The sequence below is a fragment of the Scyliorhinus torazame genome, chromosome 20, assembly GCF_047496885.1.
Source record: "Scyliorhinus torazame isolate Kashiwa2021f chromosome 20, sScyTor2.1, whole genome shotgun sequence".
Classification (NCBI taxonomy): domain Eukaryota; kingdom Metazoa; phylum Chordata; class Chondrichthyes; order Carcharhiniformes; family Scyliorhinidae; genus Scyliorhinus; species Scyliorhinus torazame.
In genome coordinates, this window is record NC_092726.1 from 15,084,679 (window position 1) to 15,106,237 (window position 21,559).

At 48.5% G+C, this 21,559-nt stretch overlaps 1 protein-coding gene across 4 annotated transcripts in view; it reads left to right on the forward strand.

The window, feature by feature from the left end:
* LOC140396900 (glycerol-3-phosphate acyltransferase 1, mitochondrial-like) overlaps positions 1–21,559 on the forward strand; it is a 79,933-nt gene that overhangs the window by 33,549 nt on the left and 24,825 nt on the right. For all 4 annotated transcript variants that reach the window (XM_072485749.1, XM_072485751.1, XM_072485752.1 and 1 more), the window contains 5 exons: positions 15,337–15,422; positions 19,366–19,484; positions 19,930–20,000; positions 20,508–20,769; positions 21,332–21,480. In XM_072485749.1, coding sequence (XP_072341850.1) covers positions 15,337–15,422; positions 19,366–19,484; positions 19,930–20,000; positions 20,508–20,769; positions 21,332–21,480 — 687 coding nt within the window. The remainder of the gene's footprint in view (positions 1–15,336; positions 15,423–19,365; positions 19,485–19,929; positions 20,001–20,507; positions 20,770–21,331; positions 21,481–21,559) is intronic.

Sequence of the window (21,559 nt, forward strand, 5' to 3'; positions counted from 1 at the left end):
TTTCAGGTGCGTTTCCTGTAACATAACCACATCTGCCTTAAGTTTCTTAAGGTGTGCGAGTACCCGTGCCCTCTTTATCGGCCCGTTCAGCCCTCTCACATTCCACGTGATCAGCCGAGTTGGGGGGCTTCCTACCCCCGCCCCCTTGTCGATTAGCCATCACCTTTTTCCAGCTCCTCACCCGGTTCCCACGCAGCTGTATCTCCCCCAGGCGGTGCCCCCCCGCCCATCCTCTCCCATACCAGCTCCCCCCTCTCCCCAGCAGCAGCAACCCAGTAATTCCCCCCTCCCACCCCCCCCGCTAGATCCCCCGCTAGCGTAATTACTCCCCCATGTTGCTCCCAGAAGTCAGCAAACTCTGGCTGACCTCGGCTTCCCCCCGTGACCTCGGCTCGCACCGTGCGACGCCCCCTCCTTCCTGCTTCTCTATTCCCGCCATGATTATCATACCGTGTGAACCAAGCCCGCGCTTCTCCCTTGGCCCCGCCCCCAATGGCCAACGCCCCATCTCCTCCACCTCCCCTCCTCCCCCCATCACCACCTGTGGGAGAGAGAAAAGTTACCACATCGCAGGATTAGTACATAAAACCCCTCTTTGCCCCCCACATTCGCCCCACCACTTTGTTCGAACGTTCTTTTTAATAACCCGCTCATTCCAGTTTTTCTTCCACAATAAAAGTCCACGCTTCATCCGCCGTCTCAAAGTAGTGGTGCCTCCCTCGATATGTGACCCACAGTCTTGCCGGTTGCAGCATTCCAAATTTTATCTTCTTTTTATGAAGCACCGCCTTGGCCCGATTAAAGCTCGCCCTCCTTCTCGCCACCTCCGCACTCCAGTCTTGATAAACGCGGATCACCGCGTTCTCCCATTTACTGCTCCGAGTTTTCTTCACCCATCTAAGGACCATTTCTCTATCCTTAAAACGGAGGAATCTCACCACTATGGCTCTGGGAATTTCTCCTGCTCTCGGTCCTCGCGCCATCACTCGGTATGCTCCCTCCACCTCCAACGGACCCGCCGGGGCCTCCGCTCCCATTAACGAGTGCAGCATCGTGCTCACATATGCCCCGACGTCCGCTCCCTCCACACCTTCAGGAAGACCAAGAATCCTCAGGTTGTTCCTCCTTGCGTTGTTTTCAAGTGCCTCCAACCTTTCCACACATCGTTTCTGATGTGCCTCCTGCGTCTCCGTCTTCACCACCAGGCCCTGTATATCGTCCTCATTCTCGGCTGCCTTTGCCTTCACGACCCGAAGCTCCCGCTCCTGGGTCTTTTGTTCCTCCTTTAGCCCTTCGATCGCCTGTAGTATCGGGGCCAACAGCTCTTTCTTCATTTCCTTTTTGATCTCTTCCACACAGCATTTCAAGAACTCTTGTTGTTCAGGGCCCCATGTTAAACTGCCACCTTCCGATGCCATCTTGGTTTTTGCTTGCCTTCCTTGCCGCTGTTCTAAAGGATCCACTGCAATCTGGCCACTCTCTCCTCCTTTTTCCATCCGTATCCAGGGGGGATTCCCTTCTGGTTTACCGCACAGTGTTTTTAGCCGTCAAAATTGCCGTTGGGGCTCCTATCAAGAGCCCAAAAGTCCGTTTCACAGGGAGCTGCCGAAACGTGCGACTCAGCTGGTCATCGCCGCACCCGGAAGTCTCCTAAAAATTTTTTTAAATTACCTTGAAAAGAATTTTATTTTACAAAAAGTGGTAAAGGAGAGTAGGGAGGGGAAAAGAAAAAGGGGGAGGAAAGAAAGGGGGAAAAAAAAAAGGGGGGGCAAATATGCCAAAAGGGAGCCAAAGCAGAGTGAGAAGGGGCACCAAAAGCAGACGGGGCAATGTGCAAGCCCATTCCGATGAGCTAATCAGCGCACGAAGCGGCGGAACGGAAGGTTCGCCGCAGCAAAAAGAACTGGGCAGACAGGAGCATTTTCCCCCAGGACAGGGGGGAACTGGAAGTGGAAGGCAGCCTTTGTCGAGGCGCTGAGGGAACATCAGCAGGAAAACAAGGCAGAGGCTAGGGCAGACTTAGCAGCCGCAGTGCAGGCAGCAATGGCCCTGGCGGAGGTGCAGCACGCCCTGGGCAGAGCAGAGGAGAAACTGGAAGCCTAAGAGGAGAAACTGGAAGCCCAAGAGGTGACCATTAAGGAGCTGGAGAAAGCCGCAACTGACATGAACGACCAGATCATGGCCCTGGAGAAGGAGGTGGCGGGACTGGGCACAACACAGGGGAGCCTGAAGGGCAGAGTGGACGACCAGGATAACCGCGCGAGAAGGCACAATGTCAGGATAGTGGGGATCGAGGGTAGAAACCCCACGACATACGTGGCCGAGATGCTGGACAACTTAGTGGGGAGGAAAACTTTCCCCAACCCACCAGAAATGGACAGAGCACACCGGTTGCTGCGCCCGAAGCACAAGGCAGGGGACCACCCGAGAGCAGTTATAGCTAAACTGCACCGGTACCAAGACAGGGAAACTCCTGCGCTGGGCCAGGAAAACAGAACCTGCAAATGGAACGGACACTTCATTAGAAGTAATGAGGACTTTGGGGCAGACCTAGCCAGGAGAAGGGCCGAATTCAATAGAGCGAAAGCAGCTCTTCACAAGAACGAAGTGCGTTTTGGTCTGCTGTACCCAGCGAAACTCTGGGTCACATACCAAGAAAGAGAATACTTCTTCACAGCCTCCGCTGAAGCAAACTAGTTTGTCGAGTAACACGGGCTGGAAAACCAGCAGCTAGGGTAGGAATAAGGGGCCCCTGGCAAGGTGCAACAACGCACCGACCAGGGCGGGGGGAAGGCAACGGCAGGTACCCCAGCCACGGCGAGCTCACCCCGAACAAAAAAGCTAACCACTGCCCGAGGGACCGCTTCAAGTGGGAGACCAGGCCCCAGCACGAGGGAACGAGAGTAGCGGAGAAGGGAGAGCAAGCAAGAGGAGTGCAGGGTAGGATGGGGGAAGAGCAGGCAGAAAACCGCAGAGGCCGGGCAAGGGAGAGGCGAGACAGTAACTCCCGAGAGGGGGGCCACCGCACTAGCAGGAAAGCTAGCGCCGGGGTCATGCAACAAAGCAGGGCCGCAGCGCGCCCCCAACAGGGGGGGAAGGTGCCAGGCGGGGTGGGGGGGAACCACTTAACAGAGGTGGGAGAGCAAACGGTGATAGGAATAGGGTAAAGAGGGACAAAAGAGGGGTATACGGGAGAGTGGGAAAAGGGGGGAAAGGGAGGGCGGGGGGGGACAGAGAGGGAGAGACTGGGGGGGGGGGAGGAACTCGGAAGGAGGGACAAACAAGGCTAGAAAAGGAATAGCAATAGGGCTACAAAGTGCCACAACCAAGGGCTCGAAACAAGGAATCGAACAAGGAATCGCTGCAAGCACCCACCCAATACGGTCTCTGGGCGTAGGGAGACCCCAGAGTGCAGGGGACTACCCGCGTAGTGGACACACAGTAGGCAGCTATGTCGGGTGCGCCCTGGACAAAGGGAAACCCCGGAGCGCAGGGACCCGACCCCATGGAGAGAGCAGTGACAGCGGCCATCCTGGACGGCCCCCTAACAAAGGGAAACCCTGGAGGGCAGGGGCGCGTCCAGGTCAGTATGGTTAATCCCACAGGAGCGAGGGGACAGAAGCCCCCCCCCCCCACCAGGATAGTCACCTGGAATGTAAGGGGACTCAACGGCCCAGTGAAAAGATCCAGAGTCCTCACCCACCTAAGAAATATGAGGGCCGACATAGTCTTCCTCCAAGAGACACACCTGAGAGAGCAGACCGACTGTGGGTAAGAAAGGGCTGTGTGGGACAAACCTACCATTCCTGCTATGGGACAAGGGCTAGGCGGGTGGCAATACTGATCAGCAAGAGGACGATGTTTAGGGCGACAAAGACGGTTATGGACCCAGGGGGACGGTACGTCACAGTCAGCGGGGCCCTGGATGGAGCTCCGGTAGTACTAGTTAACATGTACGCACCCAACTGGGCCGACACGAGCTTCATCAAGAAGACCATGGCAGAAATCCCTGACATAGCGACGCACCGACTAATCATGGGGGGGGGGGGGGAGACTTCAACTGTGTCCAGGATCCAGTGACAGACAGACCAAACCCCAAAACGTGGAAAACCTCAAGCATGGCAAGGGAACTCAGTCACTTTATGGAACAGATGAGTGCGGTGGACCCCTGGAGGTTCGCCCACCCAGGGGAGGAGTTCTCCTTCTTCTCCCCAGTACACAACGTATACACCAGAATTGACTCATTTGTGGTGGGGAAAACGGTGCTTCCGGGGATAGACAAAGTGGAATACTCCACAATTGTAATATCAGACCATGCTCCACATTACATGGATGTGAGGCTGGAGACGGGCAGGGCCCAACACCCCACATGGAGGTTGGACATTGTCCTACTAGCTGACAAGGCCTTATACGAAAATATATCGCGGGCCATAGCAGAGTACACGGAGAACAACCAGAACGGGGAGGTCTCACCCTCCACGTTCTGGGAAGCGCTAAAGGCCGTACGAAGAGGGGAAACCATCGCTTTCAAAGCGTGAAGAGATGGGGAGGAAAGGGCAGCTGGTCGACTTCATACTGGACGTAGACCGTAAATACTCCGAGGCCCAGACCGTGGAGCTCCTGGTGGAGAGGAAAGAGCTACAAAGGAACTTTGATCTGCTCTCCATCAGGAAAGCAGTGCACCAACTCCACCAGGCACGTGGGACCCTATACGAACATGGAGACAAAGCCAGCCGCCTGTTGGAACACCAGCTGGGATACCAGAGGCACATTAGAAACCGAACCAGAAAAGATCAACAAAACCTTCAAGGCCTTCTACCAAGGGCTGTACACCTCAGAGCCCCCAATGGGGGAGTCCGGGATGAAACGGTTTCTTGATGGACTGGACATACCAGTCGTGGAGGAGGGCAGAAAACAGGGGCTGGAAGCACCACTAGCACTGGGAGAGATCATGGACAGCATTAGCTCCATGCAGGCGGGGAAGGCGCCGGGACCACACGGATTCCCGGCGGACTTCTACAAAATATTTGCGACAGCACTGGCCCTGTAGAAGTCAATATTTTTCCTGCTTCTTTGACCGTGGTAAAGACTCAACAATAGATTATTATGGTAAAATAACAATGCTTTATTTACGAAACGACCGCATGCAGTTTTTGCTGAAAGTTGAGGTCGGAGAGCAGTTTCTTCCACTGCTGATTCCTACTCCAGTCTGCGCTTTTGCTAAATAATCAGTTCAGTATTTATACATTATCATTATCAAAATTGCGTGACTATACTTAGTCAGGAATTCGATCGGAGGTAGAAACGTAAGCAGTGTCATGAAACAAGCATGACCTGTTGAGCTTCTCGGACTCTTTGTCTCATCCGCCATTATCTTGTCCTTTGACAGAACATCAAAAGGTCGGAGGAGACTCATCCATTCCTTATCTTGTCTTATTCATACCGCCCTGCGTTATGACGAGTTAGCCTTATCAGAAATTACAGAGGTCAGGCATTTTGGAATAGCTTGACCTTCTCTGATCTTATTCATGCTTTAGGTTATGCGGAGTCAGCCTTATTGGTCTTACAAGGGTTTGACATATTGGAATGGCTTGATCAGCATTCCTTACAAAGCGGTCTGGTACATTGAAATGGCTAGGTCAGCTTTTCTTACATTGTACCGAATAGTTGAGCAGTTTTCCCATCATGCCATTACTTAATTCGTACAACATCACATTCCCTCCTTTTGTCATATCATGACAACGAGTCAAATAGGTATATCCATGACTCGATTGAAAATGCATTTACACAAGCAACCAAGCAATCCTATCCCTCGTAGCATTAGTAGTAGTAGAATGAAGGCCTTAAAGATCCAATCAAATCCGTGACCCAACTATCCTAGGGTTATAGTCATGAAATTCTCTGCCAATCTCTTGAATTTGATCAGCCTGTCTCTTAATGTGGTTGGCCAGGCTGATGATATTTTCAGGGCCATTTGGAATATACGTACAGCACTCCTGACCTACAATAGCGCACGTTCCTCCCTGCGAGGCTAACAGATAATCCAAAGCCAGTCGATTTTGTAATACTACGGTCCGGACAGCCACTAGCTCAGCCGAGTCCTCGGCCAGTGCCTGTCCAGTTTTCCTGGCTTCTGCTGACGTTAACGTTCGCCAGTTGTTCCAATGCTGAGGCCATGTGGATCAGTTCGTTGGCTGCCTTACCTGTTCCACACAGTGGAAAGGCCATCATGAAGAACTGTTCTGTTTTAGTAATCGTCCTTTTGGCTCGCGAGGAGTAATGCTTAAGGGAGGGTAGGTGACGCATTTGGGGTACGACATATCTCAGGTAACAGGATCCTGTCCAATCAGTAGGGAGCCACGGGTATGCTTAAGTGCCGCATATGAAATATGTTCTATTATAGGCCGTAAAATCATCAGCTAATATCATCCAGGGGATTGGGGACGTCTGTCACCATGAATTTTTAGAGGTTATATGCCATACCCGGGACCAATCACAGTTAAACATGCCCTTGTTGGATATGCCTGGTACTGGTCCTTGCCAGTCAACTGCAAGGTTGCACCTACTTTGCCCCATCAACTTTCCTTTCCCTGATTTATTAAAACACATAGAACCGTGAACGTTATTCGAGTGGATGGTGAGGGAGGGTGGAGTCAAAAGCATGATTATAAGCAGGCTGATACCAAGCCGAAAATTTAGTCATGTCATAGCCAGCAGATCTCCATATTTCCATATCTCCCCTGATCCCTGTTTGATTTTGTTGTAAAATCCATTCAACTGTCTCTGCGATATGGAAGGGGAGGGATTGGAGAGGTATTCCTTCCCTCGAATGGACGGGGATGTGGGTACAAACACAACACTTGCTTGCGTTCAATTTTTTAACATAAAGATATGACATATATAAATAGGTATTGGCATGCAGTTCCCGGGTAGTCCGTTTTTTTACTCAACAATAGATTGTTACAGTAAAATATCAAGGCTTTATTTACGAAACGACTGCATGCAGTTTTAGCTGAAAGTTAAGGTCGGAGAGCAGTTACTACCACTGCTGATTCCTCCTCAAGTCTGCGCTTTTACAGAAAATCAGTTCAGTATTTATACATTATCATTATCAAGATACTTTGTTTGCACTGAGTGCTGAATTTGGTGCTTTTTGAGTGCTATAGTAAGAGTTTGGTGACCGAGGGAGTTAGGTGAGGAGGGAGTAAGGTGCTCCTTTCATTTTGTTTCCGACATTTCCGCAAAGAGTACGAAGAGAGCCAGGAGTTTACAGAAAGTGTAGCTGACTGGGAGCAGAGTCGGAGGGCGGAGATCTAGTTAGTCCACAGGGCAGCTATATTCTGTCAGGTAAGAAGGGATGGAGGCTAGGCCAGTTGCATGCTCCTCCTGTAGGATGTGGGTGGTGAGGGATACCACCGGTGTCCCCACTGACTATACCTGCGGGAAGTGCACCCAACTTCAGCTCCTCAAAGACCATGTTAGGGAACTGGAGCTGAAGCTGGATGAACTTCGGATCATCCGGGAGGCAGAGGGGGTGATTGAGAAGAGTTACAAGGAGCTAACCACACCCAAGGTACAGGACCAGACTAGCTGGGTTACAGTCAGGGGGAAAAAAACAAACAGGCAGACAGTGCAGGGATCCCTCGTGGCCGTTCCCCTTCAAAACAAGTATACCGTTTTGGATGCTGTTGGGGGGGATGACCTACTGGGGGAAGGCCCTAGCGGCCAGGTCTCTGGCACTGAGTCTGGCTCTGGGGCTCAGAAGGGAAGGGGGGAGAATAGAAAAGCAATAGTTGTCGGAGATTCAATGGTTAGGGGAATAGATAGGAGATTCTGTGGTCGCGGGTGAGACTCCCGGAAGGTATGTTGCCTCCCGGGTGCCAGGGCCAGGGATGTCTCGGATCGTGTCTTCAGGATCCTTAAGGGGGAGGGGGAGCAGCCAGAAGTCGTGGTGCACATTGGTACCAACGACATAGGTAGGAAAAGGGGTGTGGAGGTAATGAACAAGTTTAGGGAGTTAGGCTGGAAGTTAAAAGCCAGGACAGACAGAGTTGTCATCTCTGGTTTGTTGCCGGTGCCAGGTGATAGCGAGGCTAGGAATATGGAGAGAGTGCAGTTGAACACGTGGCTGCAGGAATGGTGTAGGAGGGAGGGCTTCAGGTATTTGGATAATTGGAGCGCATTCTGGGGAAGGTGGGACCTGTACAAGCAGGACGGGTTGCATCTGAACCAGAGGGGCACCAATATCCTGGGAGGGAGGTTTTCTAGTACTCTTCGGGAGGGTTTAAACTAATTTGGCAGGGGAATGGGAACCGGATTTGTAGCCCAGCAACTAAGGTAGCCGATATTCAGGACGCCAAAGCATGTAGTGAGGCAGTGGGGAAGGGAACACTGACAAAGGAGAGTACTTGCAGGCACAGAGATGGGTTGAAGTGTGTATACTTCAACGCAAGAAGCATCAGGAATAAGGTGGGTGAACTTCAGGCATGGATCGGTACTTGGGACTACGATGTGGTGGCCATCACGGAAACCTGGATAGAAGAGGGGCAGAAATGGTTGTTGGAGGTCCCTGGTTATAGATGTTTCAATAAGATTAGGGAGGGTGGTAAAAGAGGTGGGGGGATGGCATTATTAATTAGAGATAGTATAACAGCTGCAGAAAGGCAGTTCAAGGAGTATCACCCTATTGAGGTAGTATGGGTTGAAGTCAGAAATAGGAAAGGAGCTGTCACCTTGTTAGGAGTTTTCTATAGGCCCCCCAATAGTAGCAGAGATGTGGAGGAACAGATTGGGAAACAGATTTTGGAAAGGTGCAGAAGTCATAGGGTAGTAGTCATGGGCGACTTTAACTTCCCAAATATTGAGTGGAAACACTTTAGATCAAATAGTTTGGATGGGGTGGTGTTTGTGCAGTGTGTCCAGGAAGCTTTTCTAACACAGTATGTAGATTGTCCGACCAGAGGAGGGGCAATATTGGATTTAGTACTGGGTAATGAACCAGGGCAAGTGATAGATTTGTTAGTGGGGGAGCATTTTGGAGATAGTGACCACAATTCTGTGACTTTCACTTTAGTAATGGAGAGGGATAGGTATGTGCAACAGGGCAAGGTTTACAATTGGGGGAAGGGTAAATATGATGTTGTCAGACAAGAATTGAAGTGCATAAGTTGGGAACATAGGCTGTCAGGGAAGGACACATGTGAAATGTGGAACTTGTTCAAGGAACAGGTGCTACGTGTCCTTGATATGTATGTCCCTGTCAGGCAGGGAAGAGATGGTCGAGTGAGGGAACCATGGTTGACAAGAGAGGTTGAATGTCTTGTTAAGAGGAAAAAGGAGACTTATGTAAGGCTGAGGAAACAAGGTTCAGACAGGGCATTGGAGGGATACAAGATAGCCAGGAGGGAACTGAAGGGATTAGGAGAGCTAAGAGAGGGCATGAACAATCTTTGGCGGGTAGGATCAAGGAAAACCCCAAGGCCTTTTACACATGTGAGAAATATGAGAATGACTAGAGCGAGGGTAGGCCCGATCAAGGACAGTAGCGGGAGATTGTGTATTGAGTCTGAAGAGATAGGAGAGGTCTTGAACGAGTACTTTTCTTCTGTATTTACAAATGAGAGGGGCGATATTGTTGGAGAGGACAGTGTGAAACAGATTGGTAAGCTCGAGGAAATACTTGTTAGGAAGGAAGATGTGTTGGGCAGTTTGAAAAACTTGAGGATAGATAAGTTCCCCGGGCCTGACGGGATATATCCAAGGATTCTATGGGAAGCAAGAGATGAAATTGCAGAGCCGTTGGCAATGATCTTTTCGTCCTCACTGTCAACAGGGGTGGTACCAGGGGATTGGAGAGTGGCGAATGTCGTGCCCCTGTTCAAAAAAGGGACTAGGGATAACCCTGGGAATTACAGGCCAGTTAGTCTTACTTCGGTGGTAGGCAAAGTAATGGAAAGGGTCTGAAGGATAGGATTTCTGAGCATCTGGAAAGACACTGCTTGATTAGGGATAGTCAGCACGGATTTGTGAGGGGTAGGTCTTGCCTTACAAGTCTTATTGAATTCTTTGAGGAGGTGACCAAGCACGTGGATGAAGGTAAAGCAGTGGATGTAGTGTACATGGATTTTAGTCAGGCATTTGATAAGGTTCCCCATGGTAGGCTTATGCAGAAAGTAAGGAGGCATGGGATAGTGGGAAATTTGGCCAGTTGGATAACGAACTGGCTAACCGATAGAAGTCAGAGAGTGGTGGTGGATGGTAAATATTCAGCCTGGATCCCAGTTACCAGTGGCGTACCGCAGGGATCAGTTCTGGGTCCTCTGCTGTTTGTGATTTTCATTAATGACTTGGATGAGGGAGTTGAAGGGTGGGTCAGTAAATTTGCAGACGATACGAAGATTGGTGGAGTTGTGGATAGTGAGGAGGGCTGTTGTCGGCTGCAAAGAGACATAGATAGGATGCAGAGCTGGGCTGAGAAGTGGCAGATGGAGTTTAACCCTGAAAAGTGTGAGGTTGTCCATTTTGGAAGGACAAATATGAATGCGGAATACAGGGTTAACGGTAGAGTTCTTGGCAATGTGGAGGAGCAGAGAGATCTTGGGGTCTATGTTCATACATCTTTGAAAGTTGCCACTCAAGTGGATAGAGCTGTGAAGAAGGCCTATGGTGTGCTCGCGTTCATTAACAGAGGGATTGAATTTAAGAGCCGTGAGGTGATGATGCAGCTGTACAAAACTTTGGTAAGGCCACATTTGGAGTACTGTGTACAGTTCTGGTCGCCTCATTTTAGGAAGGATGTGGAAGCTTTGGAAAAGGTGCAAAGAAGATTTACCAGGATGTTGCCCGGAATGGAGAGTAGGTCTTACGAGGAAAGGTTGAGGGTGCTCGGCCTTTTCTCATTAGAACGGAGAAGGATGAGGGGCGACTTGATAGAGGTTTATAAGATGATCAGGGGAATAGATAGAGTAGACAGTCAGAGACTTTTTCCCCGGGTGGAACAAACCATTACAAGGGGACATAAATTTAAGGTGAAAGGTGGAAGATATAGGAGGGATATCAGAGGTAGGTTCTTTACCCAGAGAGTAGTGGGGGCATGGAATGCACTGCCTGTGGAAGTAGTTGAGTCGGAAACATTAGGGACCTTCAAGCAGCTATTGGATAGGTACATGGATTACGGTAAAATGATATAGTGTAGATTTATTTGTTCTAAAGGGCAGCACGGTAGCATTGTGGATAGCACAATGCTTCACAGCTCCAGGGTCCCAGGTTCGATTCCGGCTTGGGTCACTGTCTGTGCGGAGTCTGCACGTCCTCCCCGTGTCTGCGTGGGTTTCCTCTGGGTGCTCCGGCTTCCTCCCACAGTCCAAAGATGTGCAGGTTAGGTGAATTGGCCAATGATAAATTGCCCTGAATGTCCAAAATTGCCCTTGGTATTGGGTGGAGGTGTTGAGTTTGGGTAGGGTGCTCTTTCCAGGAGCTGGTACAGACTCAAAGGGCCGAATGGCCTCCTTCTGCACTGTAAATTCAATGATAATCTATGATTAATCTAGGACAAAGGTTCGGCACAACATCGTGGGCCGAAGGGCCTGTTCTGTGCTGTATTTTCTATGTTCTATGATTGGGTGACTCCAGCTAAGTCAGGAATTCGATCGGAAGTAGAAACGTCAGCAATATGAAACAAGCATGACCTGTTGAGCTTCTCGGACTCTTTGTCTCATCCGCCATTATCTTGTCCTTTGACAGAACATCAAAAGGTCGGAGGAGACTCATCCATTCCTTATCTTGTCTTATTCATACTGCCCTGGGTTATGACAAGTTAGCCTTATCAGAAATTACAGAGGTCAGGCATTTTGGAATCGCTTGACCTTCTCTGATCTTCTTCATGCTTTAGGTTATGTGGAGTCAGCCTTATTGATCTTACAAGGGTCTGACTTATTGGAATGGCTAGATCAGCATTCCTTACAAAGCGGTCTGGTACATTGAAATGGCTAGGTCAGCTTTTCTTACATTGTACCGAATAGTTGACCAGTTTTCCCATCATGCTTTTACTTAATTCGTACAACATCACAGCCCCGCACCTGCGGGAGATGTTCACAGACTCACTAGCTTGGGGCACACTGCCACCCACGCTAGCACAGGCCTCAATCTCGCTGATACCTAAGAAAGACAAAGACGCAGCGGCATGTGAGTCATACAGACCCATCTCACTTCTGAACGCAGATGCCAAAATACTGGCCAAAATCCTAGCCAAAAGGCGAGAAGACTGTACAAGAGGTGGTCACAGAGGACCAGACGGGCTTTGTCAAAGGTAGACAGCTTACCTCTAACATCAGGCGCCTGCTGTACGTGATAGTGACCCGCTCCAGGGAGAGTACACCAGAGGTGATCATCTCCCTAGATGCAGAAAAGGCCTTCGGCAGAGTCTAATGGAAATACCTCATAAGAGTTACTGGAGCAGTTCGCGCTTGGAACAGGGTTCACCTCCTGGGTAAAGCTCCGATACAATGCTCCCATGGTGAGTGGACGGACCAACAACACCAACTCCCGATACTTCCAACTACACAGGGGCACCAGACAAGGATGCCCACTGTCCCCGCTGCTGTTCACTCTAGCGATCGAACCACTAGCAACCGCTCAGAGCAGCAAAAAGCTGGAGGGGGATCGGAAGGGGCGGCAGAGAGCAGAGTCTCACTCCATGCAGATGACCTGCTCCTCTACATTTCGGACCTACAAAGCAGCATGGACAGAATCATCGCGCTCCTGAAAGAGTTTGGCGCCTTCTTGGGCTACAAATTCAACAGCGAGATCTTCCCGGTCCACCCACAAGTGGGGGGGAGGGGGGGCAGCATTAACGGGACTGCCGTTTAAACAAGCCCAACACAAATTCTGCTACATGGGGATCCAAATAGCCCATAACTGGAAATGATCCATAAATGGAACCTCACCAGTCTGACGGAGGAAGTAAAAAAAGTACCTGCAAAGATGGAACACACTCCCACTCTCCCTCGCTGGGAGAGTCCAGACGATCAAAATTAACGTACTGCCCAGGTACCTCTTCCTACTTGGATCCATTCCGATCTACATCCCCAATGCCTTTTCCAAAGCACTGGACAAACTAAGCGTTCGTATGGGGAGGGGGAAGAATGCTAGGATCCCAAAGAAGGTCCTTCAAAAAACAAAATCGTGACGGGGGCCTACAAACCTACAATTCTACCACTGGGCAGCAACGGCCGAGCGAATAAGGAGATGGATCAAGGAGCCAGAAGCCGAGTAGGTGCGCGTGGAAGAGGCCTCTGCATGGGGCCCTTCCTCCGGGCCCTTGCCACAGCAGCACTCCCATCCCCACCCAAAAAACACTCCAGCAACCCGGTGGTGATAGCCCACCTCCAATCCTGGAACTACAGCAGCAGTTTGACCTGACCAAAATGTCGGACAAAGCTCCCATCTGCAACAACCATAGGTTCACACCAGCAATGACTGACGTCACCTTCAAAAGGTGGGCGCAGGACAGAGGGACATTGAAAGTCACGGACCTATACACGGACGGCAGGATCACAACACTGGACAAACTGACAGCTAGCCAGGGGAAACGAGCTAAGGTATCGACAACTCAAAAACTTCCTACGAAAGGAGACTAGGATGTACCCACAACCACCACGACAGACATTACTGCAAGAGTTACTGGATGCAAGCATACTAGATAAAGGAAACTGTAGCGACATGTATGACCGACTGGTAGAGAGGGCCAACACTGTACTGGACGCAACAAGAAAGAAATTGGAGGAGGACCTGGGGATTGAAATAGGGTGGGGTCTCTGGAGCGAAGCACTGCACAGGGTCAACACCAACTCCACGTGCACAATGCTTAGCCTGACACAACTAAAGGTGGTATATAGAGCCCAGTTAATAAGAATCCGTATGAGTAGGTTCTTCACGGAGGTGGAGGATAGATGTGAACGGTGTCAAGGAGGCCCGGCCAACCACGCCCACATGTTCTGGTCTTGCCCCAGACTTGCGGGTACTGGGCAGTCTTCTTCGAGGCAATGTCCAAAGTGGTGGGGATGAGGGTGGAGCCATGCCCAAAAGTGGCGGTCTTTGGGATTTCAGACCAGCCAGATCTATTCCTGGGGAGGAGGGCGGACACCCTTGCCGTTGCCTCCCTGATCACGCGCCGTAGAATCCTGTTCATCTGGCGGTCAACAGCACCACCCAAAGCTGCAGACTGGCTGTCCGACTTCGGAATCTCTCCAAATGGAGAAAATCAAATTCACCACCTGAGGGTCAGACGACAGCTTCCACAGAACGTGGGAGCCATTCACCCAATTGTTCTGGGACCTGTTTGTGGCCAACGAACAAGCAGAAGAATAGCCAGGTAGCCAACAATCAGGGGAAAGTAGCCTAAGCATGAGAGGGAGAGATAGACCGGGAGAGGAGGCGTTTGGGGGTGGAGGGGGGGGGGGGGGGGGGTGGGGGGTGGCAGCAGCTGAACCTAAGAGGAAAGAAAGGTGAACCACAGGAGGGAGTGGGGGGAAATGACAGCGGGGTGGAGGGCACGGGATACGCTAACAAACTTGGCATCTCCAGGAACAGAGAACAAGGAAAATGCAGGCGAAAGACTGGAGGAACAGCTGAAGCGGAGGTGAGCACGAGATGACAACGGCAGGGAGATCTGAGAAGCAAGTGACAACACCAAACCAATCGAGTATTGCCCACTGTAATTGTTTCTCTCCCCCCCCACACACACACACACACACACACAGACACACACACAGCCTCTACTTATGTATGTTGTAAATAATTTTGCCAGTTGTACAGAGTTGTCGCTGTTGAGCTGGTGCACAATGCCCTACCAGTTGTTCTATTTGTTTTTCCCCCGTTTCTATTATTACTTTTTTTTCTCTCTTTTGTTATGTTTGGTGTGCCCTTCTCTTCTATATATGTCTGTTATTCTGTGTATTTAATGGTAAATATACTTTGTTCAAAAACCCAATAAAAACATTTATAAAAAAAAAAAGAGCCTGCGAGGTTAGACGATGTATTTGCAGATTATTGGGTGTTTTTAGGTCTGTGCCCAGATAGGCTGTGGCAGGTTTTTAATCTGTGATTCAACAATACGAACTTGTGCCTTAAAATAACAAAATGTTTCAAAGCATTTCAAATGTTTTAAAATAAAGTTTGACACCCGGCCTTTTATCTTGACCTAAAAGGAAGGTTTTAAGGAATGTCCTTGAGTGATTCAAAATTTCTTCTGTACCATTAATGTTTTCCAATGTGGGGTGAGGGCTAATTCTGCATCTCTTTTTGGAGTCTGATTTAAATAGTTTTTCTCTGCTCTAGGATTACGTCGAGAATGAAGGAATTCATTTGTGTACTTCAACAATTCCGCTGCAGAAGATCTTATTGCCTTATGTGCTAGGATACAGGTGAGAAATTAAGGGCATTCATTATGTGTCCTTTAAACACGATGTGATTTCCACCTCACCAGAATGATTGTGCCATGTAACAAATTTCTTATCGGGTGCATGTATTCTAATTTCTTGTTGGATCCTCCAATAGGATAACTGTTTCACAGTACATGTTAAATGAGAACTAGCTTTATTTTTATACAGTGTTACAGATGCGCTGTGTGTTTCAATGAGTGAATGAATTCTTTATTGCCACAGTCCTGAGCTCTGCTGACCAGAAGATACCAAGCTCATTGCCTATTCTCTCAGCAGCGAACCAATGTGGTGACGGAAGCTGTTCATTGCAAAATATGAAGCACTGCATTCAGAAATAAAGAACAGTTGAGAGGAAAATATTTTGAAAGGTTTGACCATTTGAGCTGTTATCACTGCAAAAATGGTTAAGGCGAGTGATGGTGAAGATTTTCAAAGTTATGAAATCTTTGAGAGAGTAAACAGTGAAATATTGTTTCTGTTAGTGAGCAGATTAGCAACATAGGGACATTACTCCCAGCGTAATCATTAGAAAAATGGAGAGGGAGGATGGAACAAACTTTTTGTAACACGTCGTCATGTGCTCGACTTAGTCTGATCCAATTCAAGGTGATGCACAGGGTGCATCTTGAGTAAAGCAATGATGAGTGGATTTTTGTCTGGTGGAGGACAAGTGTAAGTGCTGCTCTAGGGGGCCAGCTAACATACTCGTATGTTCTTGTCTTGTCCCAAGTTGGTAAGCTTATAGGCCTCTTTCTTCAACACCATGGGCGCAATTCTCCGTAATCGGCGCGATGTCCGCCGACTGGCGCAAAAAACGGCGCAAATCAGTCCGGCATCGCCCCGCCCCAAAGGTGCGGAATCCTCCGCATCTTGAGGGGCTGAGCCCTAACCTTGAGGGGCTAGGCCCGCGCCGGAGTGATTTCCGCCCCGCCAGCTGGCGGGAAAGGCCTTTGGCGCCCCGCCAGCTGGCGCGGAAATGACATTGCCGGGCGGCGCATGCGCGGGAGCGTCAGCGGCCGCTCACGGCATCCCCGGGCATGTGCAGTGGAGGGGCTCTCTTCCGCCTCCGCCATGGTGGAGACCATGGCGAAGGCGGAAGGAAAAGAGTGCCCCCACGGCACAGGCCCGCCCGCGGATTGGTGGGCCCCGATTGCGGGCCAGGCCACCGTGGGGGCACCCCCCGGGGCCAGATCGCCCCGCGTCCCCCCCGGAGCCCGCCCGCGCCGCCTTGTCCCGCCGGTAAGAGAGGTGGTTTAATCCACGCCGGCGGGACAGGCATTCCAGCAGCGGGACTTCGGCCCATACGGGCCGGAGAATCGACGGGGTGGGCCCGCCAACCGGCGCGGCACTATTCCCGCCCCCGCCAAATCTCCGGTGCCGGAGAATTCGGCAACCAGCGGGGGCGGGATTCACGCCAGCCCCCGGCGATTCTCCGACCCGGCCGGGGGGGGGGTCGGAGTATCCCGCCCCAGGTCGGAGATACTCGATGTTGATCCATGTCCGCTGGTAGCCATATTTGAGTATCCAACTCACTGGTGCTTCAGATGGGGGTGAAAGCCTCATTGATAGCCTGTAGACGAGTTCTGCTGGATGGAGCTCTCATACTTCGCCTAGTGCCTTGGCTTGGTTGGATGACTTCATGTCTTTTCTACAATTGGAGAAGGTTAAGTACAGCATTAGAGGGTTGGTAGAAGGGTTATACCTATGATGGCAGCCATTTGTTTTACTTTTTTAAGGAGCTCTTCACAGTCAGCAGTTTTGGGGTTTAGTTTAGTTTTTTGGGCTAAAGTTAATGTGTTTGTGCTTGTTTGCCTCTTTCTTTTATTGTGTAATTTTAGTTAATTATTTTGGATTGTTTTGTTTAATATAAATTTTTTAAAATAAACATAATTTCAGGGCAGCATGGTGGCTTGGTGGGTTAGCCCTGTTGCCTCACGGCGCAGAGGTCCCAGGTTCGATCCCGGCTCTGGGTCACTGTCCGTGTGGAATTTGCACATTCTCCCCGTGTTTGCGTGGGTTCTGGCCCCACAATCCAAAGATGTGCAAGGTAGGTGGATTGAACATGCTAAATTGGCCCTTAATTGGAAAAAAAGTGAATTGGGCACTCTAAATTTATACAAAAAAACCCCATAATTTAAAAAAAGAAAAAGAAACTTATTATTTAACTGGCGAAAAGTTGTAGAGTGTGGAGAGATTTGGATGTCCTTGTGCATGAATTACAAAAGGTTAGTATGCAGATACAGTAAGTAATCAGGAAAGCTAATCGAATGTTATTGTTTATTGAATAATAAAGTTTGAATACAAATATAGAGAGGTTATGCTTCAACTATACAAGGCATTGGTGAGACAACATCTGGAGTACCATGTATAGTATTGGTCTTCTATAAGGAACAATGTAAATTTGCTGGAAGCGGTTCAGAAAATTTTACTGGACTAAAATTTGGAATGGGAGGGTTGTGCTATGAGGAAAGGTTGGGTAGGCTAGGCTTGTATCTTTTCGAGTGTGAAAGAGTCCGAGTCAACCTGATTGAAACATTGAAGATCCTGAAGGGCCTTGACAGGGTGGATGCGGAAAGGATGGTTCCTCTTACGGGAGAATCTAGAACTAGGGGTCACTATTTAAAAACAAGGGATCGCCCATTTAAACAGATATTGGGAAAATTGCTAGATCGATTACTGATAAGCAAGTGCGTGAAGGGTTGTTGGGGAGGTGGGAATGTGGAGTTGAGGTTACAATCAAATCAGCTATGATCTACATTAATGATCTGGAAGAAGGAACTGTTGCTACGTTTGCAGATGATACAAAGATCTGTAGAGGGACAGGTAGTATTGAAGAAGCGGGGGGGGGGGGGTGGCTGCTGCAGAAGGATTTGGACAGGCTAGGAGAGTGGACAAGAAGTGGCAGATGGGATACAATGTGGAAAAGTGTGTGGTTATGCACTTTGGAAGGAGGAATGGAGGCATAGACTATTTTCTAAATGGGGAAATGCTCAGGAAATCAGAAGCACAAAGGGACTTGGGAGTCCTTGTTTATCATTCTCTTAAAGTTTATGTGCAGGTTCAGTCGGCAGTTCGGAAAGCAAATGCAATGTTAGCATTCATGCCGAGAGGGCTAGAATACAAGACCAGGGATGTACTGCTGAGGCTGTACTGCTCTGGTCAGTCCCTATTTGGAGGATTGAGAGTGGTTTTGGGCCTTGTATCTAAGGAAGGATGTGCTGGCCATGGAAAGGGTCCAGAGGAGGTTCACAAGAATGATCCCGGGAATGAAGAGCTTGTTGTATGAGGAACGATTGAGGACTCTGGGTCTGTACTCGGAGTTTAGGGGGATGAGGCGGGATCCTATTGAAACTTGTATACTGCAAGGTCTTTGTCGCAGAAGGCTGTGGAGGCCAAGTCACTGAGTGACTTTAAAGACCGAGATATACAAGTTCTTGATGAGCAAGGGGATCAGCGGTTATGGGGAGAAGGCAGGAGAATAGGGATAAGAAAAATATCAGCCATGATTGAATGGTGGAACAGCTTGAAAAGCCAAGTGGCCTCCTTGTGCTTCTCATTCTTATGTTCATATACTGACACCTTAAGTCCTGATCAGGCAACTACACCCAACTGCTTCTCTCCATATTCTTCTTGAACACTCCAGTGTAAGTGATGAATGATAAAATGGATGGAAGCCTGGGCATTAAAGCCAGCACGGATCAAACATGGTTCCTTTTATAGTCCGGTTGGAGTTGGCAATTTTCATTTGTCATGAGATTAAAGGAACTATCTGTCAGATTGTTTTGCTGTATTGCAATAGATTCCTTGTTCCTTAAGGGTGGAAAATGCAATGTTAAAATGGAGCTGTTTAGGGCAAATTAAAGAGATAAGAGTTATATGTTGGAAACATTTCCTCATTTTTTTGATAAAATACATTGTGTTTCAGCTCTGATGCTGTGTACTATGAGAAATCACAGGACTGGCTTCTGAACAATGAAGATTTGATTCAACTGAGCAAACGCCACCGAGTGCTAGTAGCTGATCTGGCAAGGCACATGCTTTACAGTAAGATTATGTGATATTGGTGAATACTTAGGGTTGTCAAGATTATGAGGGGTTTTGAAACTGTTGCATCTGTCAAGTAGATAGCTAGCCTGAGATCATAGATTTAAAATAATTGGCAAAGGAACTTGTGGGAGAATGGGAAGTATTTTGGCACAGAGAGTTGTTAAGATCTGGACTTTACTTGAAAAGGGAGTGAATCAATTCCCAGGGAAATTTGGAACAAAATCAAACCTGTACTTGAAGAGCACTAATCTTCAGCGCTATCAGGAAAGCGATGGGGTGCGGAATTGAATTCAGCAATTCTTTCACAGTTAAGATGGGCCAAATGATCTTTTACATTCCATTATTCTATGAGTAAGTTAGATTCCAATTATGGTTACACGTGGAGTGGAGTAGTTTCTAAGGACTTTGATTTCCTGGAACTAATTCCCAGTCTTTCTGTCAGATGCTACTTGTTGCTCAGCAGTCATGTCGACCACCATCATGGCCTGCCTCCTGTTTCACAAGCACCGACAGGTAGGTTGTTTCTGATCAGTGAACTTATTTATATTACAAAAAGTGCATCTCCTGAATATGTTCTTAAAAGTTACTGCTTGATGAGTAACTCCAATGGTTAGCACTGTTGCTCCACAGTGCCGGGAACCCCGGTTTGATTTCCGTCTTGGGTCACTGCCTGTGCGGAGTCTGCACGATCTTCCCGTGTCTGCATGGGTTTCCTCCGGGCGCTCCTGTTTCCTCCCACAATGTCCCGAAAGACGTCCTTGTTTTGTGAATTGGACATTCTGAATTCTCCCTCAGTGTACCCGAACAGGCGCCGGAGTGTGGGGACTAGGGGATTTTCACAGTAACCTCATTGCAGTGTTAAAGTAAGCCTACTTGTGACACTAATAATTAATGATTATTAATTATTATTATACTCCTACTGCTGTAGTGAGATATTAACAAAGTAAATGTTTTACCTCTTTACGTATCTTGTATAGTACAAAGCTATTGTCATTTTTTAAAAACCATGTCTTCCTTCAGGGAACATTGCTCACCACACTGGGAAAGGATTTCTGCTGGTTAATGAATGAGGTTCTTGCAAGGCATTTCGATGTGGGATTTTCAGGAAAGCTACAGGATATTGTGCTGCATGCGCTCTATTTGCTGAGAGACTGTGTGATGCTGAAGAGCCGTCAACTGAAAAATCTCATTGTGATACCAAAGGCAACCAGGAAAGCTGTAGAGGAACTTAGTTTTTACAGTCATTCTATTCTTCCTGTCTTTATATGTGAGGCTATAGCTGGTAAGTGATGTGAGCCACGTGTTTAAAACAGAACATTTTGGAATTGCACACCATGTTATGCAAGTATCTGAAAGAGGATAGAGTAACATTTTGGGTGTGAATCTTAATTCTATAATCACAATGAATGGTTGTACCCCACAACTGCAACATTGACATTCCTCTCTGTCTACAGAAATGCTGTGCAATTCCAGTTTTCACTGTATAATTGCAGCATTCATAGTTTGTTTTTTGTATTTTGGTTCTCTTTGTGTCCTGTGCCTCACATAAATTGACCGGAAACGTTTTTTAGTTTTAAAAATCAATTTCAACTTTGTCCACTTCAGCTGGGCTTGTTACACTGTCACACATTGTTCATTAAGGGCACTGGTGGAGTGAGCAGTTTTCACCTTGGAAAAGACAAAGCTTAATGCTATCAGTGTCTCATTTTCACATCCTCCATAATCAAAGATGGCCTGTGTTTGCGCACAAGTCTTTGTGTGTGCGCAAGCGGTGCGTGCATGATGGCATTACTGTTCAATTCAACATTTCATGTTAAAATTTTTGTCTTTATCTTTTCTTTCAGCATGTGCTTTAAATTCTCTTTTAAGAGAAGTGGCTCAATACATGACGGACTGGGACTCCAATGCAGAGGTTGCAATCAGCCAAGAGGAGCTTATCTGTAAAATTGTTCAGCTGTGTCACTTACTGTCCAGTGAGATCTTACTTTTACCGGTAAGAGTTGTATTTGTTTATATTCAAAGATGATGACAGGACATGTTGGAAACAAAGATTTTAAATGAAGGAAATTAAA